This window comes from Lactuca serriola, chromosome 5 (assembly GCF_051521515.1).
Source record: "Lactuca serriola cultivar US96UC23 chromosome 5, Lser_US96UC23_V15, whole genome shotgun sequence".
NCBI classification, from domain to species: Eukaryota; Viridiplantae; Streptophyta; class Magnoliopsida; order Asterales; family Asteraceae; genus Lactuca; species Lactuca serriola.
In genome coordinates, this window is record NC_136412.1 from 297,341,220 (window position 1) to 297,350,345 (window position 9,126).

Here is a 9,126-nt window from a genome sequence, read left to right on the forward strand (position 1 = left end):
AATTGATATATAGATATTATTTATTAAAAAATTATCACAAAATAATAAGTGTCAATCTTATTAAAGATTGACATGTGATAAAATTATATTCATTTATGCATCAATAAGTTGTATACATAGCTTATTTATTTGTATTTATTAAATTTCACATTCAAGATTTGATGAATATTCTTTTATATATAAGCACTAATGGTAGTACCGTAGTATACATAATTTTGGTAAACGACAAACTTGACTATCTTGCTATAGGGATCGGGGACACTTTTGCTATACGGTATAAAAACATGAATATGAAATTAAAATGTAAATTGTCCGTTGAGAATGTTCTAATAAGAAAAATCTCTTCTTGCTACAGCTTCACAAAACCCTGTCCGAGCAGGAGTTTTCACCGACGACGACAATACACTGTTGCCGGCGATCAAAACTTTAGTAGAACAATAAAAAATAGTTATATACTTCAGATTATTACATTTTTCTTCGTTTATTGGAATGTTAGATTCTTCAACTGAAGTTCCTCTACAACCTTCAGTCGAGGAACTGATCAAGAAGATATCCGTAGAGAAACGCATAACGCCTCCCGATGTTTCTGCCCGGCGGTTACTCTCAACGATCACTGAAGCCTCAGCAATCGAAATTTTAAATAAAATTGCTGCTTCGAGCAATATCCGTACGTTTTCTGGTTTCATTATTCATATGGTGGTAAAGGCGAGTTCAGCTGGGGTTTCTTCCCCTAACGGCGTTTGTAGTTCACCACATAAACGATCTCCTTCTTCTTCTTCCGCTTCCGGAAGTCCAAACAGTAATTATTCTTTCTCTTCAAAGAATTTCGAAGTGTCATGATTATCACTTTTGTCTTTCGTTACGATCCTTGTTTTAGATCGTAGTGATCTCTCATATCATGAGTGTTGCGTTTGTTTTTCTTTGTGTTTCTGTTGTGATTTAAGGTTTATGCATCTTCAATTTCCTGTATACATTCATATGAATAATTTTGTTTGAGAGGAGTCTCTAAAGTATTTGGAATATTCGGATTAATGGACAGTATATTTGGTAATGCACACAGTTCGAATAAAGTTACTTCTTGTACGATGGAGGATATCAGTAGTACAATGAATAGATTTTGGTGTTCAAAATGCAAAGAAATTAATATCATCCCTTGAGTTCGGATGATTCTGTAATCTGTATCTGGTTTAACCTTTTTCATATCAAGACCTCAGTGTCAATTTCCAAAAAGCTCTAATAGCACACCTTAATTCAATCAAATAAGTTTCATTCTGATATAGAGTGGAATTGTAGTGAGGAAATCTTGTATATGTTGCAATGCTAACTTGTGTTCATCTTTATGTGCAGAATATGCACGCCATGTTTCTCCAAATTCCAAGGAGCCTGTAGACTCGCCTTTTTCTAGTTCCAAGACCAGAACCATTCCTCAGTACTTCCCTAGATCTCCACATGATGACTGTAGCTCTTCACTTTCAAAGCAAATTACATGTTTGAAGGATGCAACTCCTAACACCACTACTTATCACTTGGCTGAATCATCAAATGCCACTCATATTGTTTCAGCCCAAAAACAACTTACATTCTCACCATGCTCTAGTTTAAAAGATTCAAACCCTTCAAATCCCAATGTTCTTAGATCTACTGTAAACAAACGACTTGCATTCTCACCTAATTGTACTTTGGATGGTGCTAATTCTAATAAGGGAAAACAGCAGTTTTATGACACTCCAAACGTCATCTATCATTCTCCTTCAGTCCAAAACCAGCAAACACTGTTGCAGTGTTCTAGTTCAAAGGGTACTTTTGGAGGGCCCACTCCTGGCAATATTTTATCAACTTCAAACCATTCAGACCATACAAGTAGTCTTGCAATTAGCCTACAGTCATTGGTCCTTGATGAACTTGAATTCAGGAAACTGTTCATGGTTCATAGTTATCTTGGGAGGTTAGTACACTTGTGAATTCTAATGCTTTCATTTTCACTTACTTATAATTTAGCTAAAGTTTTGCACAGGAAAAAGCTTGAAGATGTTGTCTCTGATGAAGATGCTGTTGAAATAAAAAAAATGAAAAATTTGTCGATGATTGATTTTGAGGCTAAACTCTGGGCCAAATATGGTCGGACATATTGTGAACCCTGTGATAGGGCAATGGTATGTAAGACATTTCATGACTTTCCATTACAATTATTGTTAGTTATTAATCTAGGCATCAAAAAAGGTCATTTTATCAAAAAAAAAGGATAACTTGTATTAGTAATGTATAGTTGCCCTTTTACTTCAACTTTCTATACTCAGATAACTTTCTTTCATATTGGCATGCTAAACCATTTTGATTATCTTTCTTTTTGCAGCATCTTGATTGGGATTCTGGAAAGACATATCTTTATCATTGTTATGTGGGTGCTGATGGAAATTACCAATTCAAGGTTTGTATTTTGTTCTTTATCTTTTTTAAATAGCTTGGGTTCTTGACTTATCTTCTTAGGTCTATATGATACCTTGTTTTCTGATTACTATAACAAAACCTATCATTAGTTTTGTGTTACTTCAATATGATGCTATTCCTTATTTCAGGGACCATATCTTAATACTAGAAGAACTCATCTCCAAAGGGTATTAGGAGATGACAATGTATTGATTGTCCAATTTACAGATGACCCTGAGACATCTGACACACCATCCAATTATTGTAACTGGATTGCAGCTTATCAGAGGATTTCTGGAGGGATTTCTATTGGCTTGCGCCATTATCGTCTTTTCGGTGAGCTATTTACGGATTTACCCTTCTTTTGTAACTTCATTCTACAATGCATTAGTTTTTACTTTTTACCCCATGCTATCTTTATCTTATCAGCATTTAAAGATGGTAGAGGAGATAACAAGAATCCTAAAGCATACAGTAAGAAGAAACAAGTGTCTTCATGGGCTGTAAAATGCTATTTTGTTAGAAAAGAATCCATTCATGCACCATGGAAAGACAAAAATGACCCTTACATTTTGTTCAAAAAGACAAACCATGAAGCAAGATGTTTATTCATGCATGTGCATATGGTCTCAAACATGGCTAAATACATCTCTAGGTGAGTCTTAAACAAACTCTATTTATTCCATTTTCTTATTCACTTATTCACTGTTTCATTCATTCTGTTTGGCTGCAGATGTTCACTTGCTCTATCAAATACAATAAAGCTTCGTGTTGATCTTTCTTCTGTGCATGTTGAAAGAATTCCAGATATCCCTTGTCGTGTGTGTATATCTATACTTCTATATCCTTTTTTTTTATATCTTAATTTGTTCTATAAACTGTGTTTATAAATTATAATGAGTTTTTCTGGATTACAGGATGAATATGGGCATGTTGTTTGTGATAAAGATGGTGAACCACTCATACATACAGATGGGACAGGGTTTATTTCAGAAGATTTGGCAATGTTGTGTGCAAAAGATTTCATTGAAGCAAAGGGCAAACATGATGGAAGTTTTGAGGTGAATATTTTCACATTTACATTACTTCCATTATTCATCTATAAAGAAAGAGTCACACTTCTTGCTTTCAGAGTTCAAGTCTTTCACCACTGATATTTTTGTCCGATTGTTATCCTTTTGGGTCTTTAACTTGGTTTTTTGATCTAGGGCAAATCACACAAAAAAACATTATATTGTGGGCAGTTTTGATTACAGAATTACTGGTGAAACCTGATGTAAAGGTTGAAATGGTTATTTTGGAAAATGTCTGAATCTTTTATGGTTTGATTGGATTAAACCACAAAACTGCACAAAATACAAACTTTTATCTAATTATTGTTTTTCCAATTTATTACAAGTTTGTTGATCTTCTTAAGCTCGAGGAAGAATCATTGGGATCGAAAGGCACAGAAACTTGCATTAGAGAATCGGTAAACAAAATTATTTCTTAATTTGTAGAATCTTCTAGAATCTTCCATAATGTTATTACCTTTTGTATTACTAGCCTTTACTTGTCCAATGCCGATTGTTTAAAGAAGGTTATGCTGTCAAAGGAACACTTCTTGTAAACAAAAAGGTAAAACACATTGCTCATAATAACAGATTGACATCACTTACCTTTTTTACCTTTTGTATATGCTGAAATAATTTAAATTTAATTCCTTTTCTTGAATATTTCTTTAAAGCTTAAACCCCGAACAATTCAAGTCAGACCTTCAATGATAAAAGTTGAGAAAGATTCTAGGCTTTCAGATTCAGATTCATTCAGTTCTTTAGAGATAGTTTCCATAAGGTAATGTTTCATTTGCTTTTATCACATTTCACAATATGATCTTCATATTTTATTTATTTATTTTCAGTCGAAGACCAAGGAAAGCTAATCTATCAAAGAACTTGATTGCACTTCTAAGTGTAGGAGGTGTTCCTAAAGAATACTTTTTAGGTTTACTTGAAACTACATTACAAGAAGCTCAAAAAGTATCCTCAAGTATGCGTGCAGCAGTTAGAGGTAACTTTTTTCTTTTTTAATCAATATAGAATTTGCAATTATTCTTATTTCTTAATATATTGATTGACATAGTAATCTTGTTTTTCTAGTTGGACTTAACTATGGACAAATGGATGATTCCGCAACTTCTGTAGCAATGATTGGATCTGGAATTCCACTTGATGAACCCTATCTTCAATATCGTTTGTCAATTTTAGCAAATGAAGAAAGAAAAGGTCTTTGTGGTGGAAAGCTTCCAGTGAATGAAAGCTTTTATCTTATAGGGACAGCTGACCCTACAGGAATCTTGAATAGTGATGAAGTCTGCATTATTCTGTATGCATTAATTTTCTACTTTAATAAGTTATTCTCATGTTATTAGATTTTGATAATTATGATTTTTTTTTTTGACAGTGAAAATGGTCAGATATCAGGAAAAGTGTTGGTGTATAGAAATCCAGGGCTTCATTTTGGGGATATACACATTTTAAATGCAAGATATGTAGCGGAATTGGAAGAATTTGTTGGAAATGCTAAATATGGTATTTTCTTTTCCACCAAGGGTAAGAGATCAGTGGGAAGTGAAATTGCTAATGGTGACTTTGATGGAGATCTTTATTGGGTCTCTAAAAGCCCACAGGTAATTATTATTATTATTATTATTATTATTAAATATTAAAACAAATACGGCTTAGGAATAGTATAGTTTTATGGTTTTAGACTTTGGCCACAAAAGTTTCTTATTTTAGACTCTGCCCACAAAAAGTTTTAGGGTTTTAGACTTTGGCTAACAAAGTTTCTTATTTTAAACTTTGGCCACAAAACTTTCTTTTGTTGGCAGATTTGGTCCCTAGACTTTCATACGTTCGCACTTTCCACCCCCTGCCATTTTCAACCTACCTACTTTATAAAAAAATGTCACTGTTACACCCACAAATTTGAACACCGACATTTTCCACCCCTTTATTATATTTATAATTATAACCCATCTCTGAATGGCTTGTAATTCGAGGACTAAAATGTTAAGAGAAAGTGAAACAGGGACAAAAAATGCAAAAAGGTTGTTTTTTTGGACTTTGTAGAGAAATTGATATACCACAGGGACCAAAAGTGTATTTTACTAAAAAAATGAAGGGTATCGAAGAGGGAATGGAATTGAGCATTAAAAATCTCAGAACTTCAGTTAAATTATATATATATATATATATATATATATAGATTTTGAAGTTTTCCAAAAAGAACTAAAAATAAATTTTATTTTAAAGTTTCAAAGTATTTATTTTTTTCTTTTTGCGAACAATTTTGTTTAAATGATAAATAATTTTTTTTGACTATTGGAAATACATATAGTATATCTATTAAACGACATGAAATATGTTTTATATGCAATTTTTTCATTGATATATCTTTATTTGGTTAATTTTTTTTCTATGAAATAATATATTTTGTTTTATTTAGTTTTCTAATTACGCATAATAAACTAAATGCTTGATTGACTTGACTCATTCCATTCCTTCAACCCAAACAACATGACAACGGAATGTCATATTCCATTCCTTCCATTACCTTGCTCTTTCTATTACATTGTTGATTCCATTCCATCATACCAAACAAACTGTACACTCTCAGCTGTTGCATTACTTCCAAGTAAGCAAGCCATGGGAAAGGCTTCACTCAACACCAAGTGGGCCCAGCAAAAAACCCAGTGACCTCTCATATGAGGAATTGGAGACTGAGCTTTTTACTCAACTTTTTGCTTCACAAAAACAGAGGTACATTCCAACATTTTTCTACTTATCATAATATTAATAAATAACAACACCCCATTTTATCACTAAATAAAAATAATATTCGCCTTTTTTTTTTTTTTTTTTTTTTTTTTTTTTTTTTTTTCAGTATTGTAGCTGGTAAAGCAGCTGATGCATGGCTTACATGGATGGATCAATATCTGAGTTTGGGAGAAAATGATGTTCATAATAAGCATGCGATTAATGAAAAACTACTCAAGTTAGTTGACTTGTATTATGATGCTCTAGATGCACCAAAAAGTGGGAAAACGGTTAGAATTTATACAAAATTAATTACATTTTCTCATCTTTACCAAGTTTAACATGTTGCATTTGTGAAACAGGTTGAAATTCCTAAATATTTATTGCCACAAAAATATCCCCATTTTCTTGAAAAGAAAATCGACAAGACATATAAATCCTCTTCTGTTTTAGGAATAATTTATGATACTGCAAAGGGATATCTACCTGATAATGCATCAATACAAGGTGATTTTATTTTATGTTGTCTAAAATCTAAATTATACATACCCTTTTTTTAAGGAATTTCACTAAAGCATATTTTCATTTTTATAGAAATCTGGAAACTTCCATGCTTCAATGTGGAGATACCAGAGGGTTGTTTAGATTTGTGGAAGAAATGGTACAGCTCATACAGGCATGAAATGTCTGATGCTATGAATTCAGGAGATGAATCAAAACTCAACTCTGCAAATATTGTGATTAAAAAATATAAACAGTTGTTGTATGGGACTGAGGATTTTGCAACAAGTAGTAGGAAGATCGATGATATTTACAATGAAGCCCTTGCAATTTATCATGTAAGTTATGATTATGCTCGGACCTATGGAGATGTAAAGAAGTGCGGGTTTGCATGGAAGGTAGCTGGTGAAGCCCTCTGTTCATTTCATGAAATGAAGACTCCTGGAAAGTCTATTCCTTTCAAACTAGCTGTTTTATCCATGTTTATTTAACATGTATAGCTATGTAGGCGTGTATGTATATAAAATAAAATGTGTTTTTCATTCATGGTGTTAATGGGGTTTATAGCTTTTCTTGCTCTTCTTGTCCATGGAGATTATTGAAAAAGGTTATAGACTTAGGATTGATGTATGACACTCGTTCCTTGAGTTTGCAATTGCACACAATTTGACTCTAACAAATTCCTTTAGAAAGAGGGATGAATGGATGATCATATTGACTACATCTTGGTGCACAAAGGAGACCTAAGGGATTGCATGGATGCAAGGTGTAACTGGGAATGGCATGCACATGACAACATGAAAATCCTTTGGGACATATCATTATATATGTTGTGATGCTCCATTATTTTAATAAGTTAGAAACAAATAGTAAATGATAAACGATTATGTTTTGTTTAACAAATTTTAGGTTTAATTTAAGGTCATCCATAAAGTTTGATAGAGAAACTGGTTGTCTGTGGTACTATGAGCCGATAACAAGCAACACGGAATCGAAGTTAGACTTGTCGATAATTTTTATGTCTCGACATAAAATTTTATGTGCAGTTTGTGATGCTATCTTGGCCATGTCTTCGATGATGATCCTCCACCTACCTGAAAAAATTATTGCACCAATAGGTATCCGATTTTTTTTGTTCGAATTTTTAGTATTCTTCTGATCAAAATGTTGTAATTTTTAAAGTGTGTGTGTGTGTGTGTGTATATATATATATATATATATATATATATATATATATATATATATATATATATATATATATAATTTTTTTTTGCAATGAGAGAGAGAGAGAGAGAGAGAGAGAGACGGTGATGTCATGACAATGTCACAACAATGACAGGTGGCCGATGGTTGCTGGTGACGTGGTTGGTGGTTGAAAAAGAATGAAAGGGAATAAATGTTAGTTTTTATTCTCAATGTCAGAAACATGGAGAAGATAATAAGTTTTTTATATTTTGTTATTGCTTTTATATATAGAAAGAGGATAAAATAAATCATATCATACATTTGATAAATTAGATGATGATTTAAAAGTAAGAACTAAAACCACAATAAAAATGTTTATAGATGATGATTTAAAAGTAAGGACTAAAACCACAATAAAAATGTTTAAAGGCATTATGTGCAAATTTTGAACTTGAGGGAGTTGGACCAAAACCAAAAACTTTTTTCTTTTGACTAACATATAAACCAAATTTATAGTTTTCTTTTAAAATAATGTATTTAGAGTAACTTTTTAATGACAAAATGATATATAATTGGAGATGAAATGTTATTTATATAATTTTTTTAGTACTCTATTGATATAACGAAGGTCAATCAAACAAGTTAGTTTTACTTTTTCAAATTCTATTTTTAAAGGGTAATGAGTTTTTTATTCTTGGGTATTCTAGTTTCTTAATTGATGGATAATAGTATCCAACTTTCATTGCGTTTTTTGCAGAAGTCTTTGATTTGTGACAACAAAAAATTCATATTGTTGGTATCCCTTACTGATTCATTGGAGTATATATAGAAAGATAATCATATATGAACAATAGTAAAAAAAAAATAATAAAAGAAAATTCGAAAACCAAATACAATTGGATTGCATTTTCCATCCTCAATAAGCTTCTAGAAGTCAATTATTCCCCACTAAAATATATAAATGTGTAACCCTTTTCGAACCTTCTCCAACAAATTATCCTCTATTAGAATACTAAACATATATTCAACTCCTTTAGTCCTTGAGTCATTCTTCCATAGTTAACAAATTGTAAGTATGAAGTAGTAAACATATGCTTGCTGTAACAGCATCTTTAAACAATTGTGTTGCACTCAACATGCGACTTAGTGGTTTTTTGTGATCAGTTGCTGAAGATGATCTTCACCATGTTGAAGCTACAAGTGGTGCTATTATGTA

General features: G+C 32.0%; 1 protein-coding gene across 2 annotated transcripts; it reads left to right on the forward strand.

Moving 5' to 3' along the window:
• Nucleotides 1-299: 299 nt before the first annotated feature.
• LOC145054740 (putative RNA-dependent RNA polymerase 5) lies at nucleotides 300-7,280 on the forward strand. Of its 2 annotated transcripts, XM_079002991.1 has the most exons (18): nucleotides 300-799; nucleotides 1,348-1,945; nucleotides 2,015-2,153; nucleotides 2,354-2,428; nucleotides 2,577-2,763; nucleotides 2,857-3,082; nucleotides 3,161-3,248; nucleotides 3,345-3,488; nucleotides 3,827-3,898; nucleotides 3,973-4,044; nucleotides 4,154-4,260; nucleotides 4,328-4,476; nucleotides 4,566-4,791; nucleotides 4,870-5,095; nucleotides 6,085-6,227; nucleotides 6,352-6,514; nucleotides 6,587-6,731; nucleotides 6,819-7,280. In XM_079002991.1, exons 1-18 carry the CDS (start codon nucleotides 490-492, stop codon nucleotides 7,214-7,216), a joined length of 3,468 nt encoding a protein of 1,155 aa, XP_078859117.1. In that variant the 5' UTR covers nucleotides 300-489; the 3' UTR covers nucleotides 7,217-7,280. The 2 variants fall into 2 exon arrangements, with proteins under 2 accessions (XP_078859117.1, XP_078859118.1); XM_079002992.1 differs by lacking the exon at nucleotides 6,819-7,280 and having other exon boundaries at nucleotides 6,352-6,503; nucleotides 6,587-6,722.
• The last annotated feature ends 1,846 nt before the right edge of the window (nucleotides 7,281-9,126 follow it).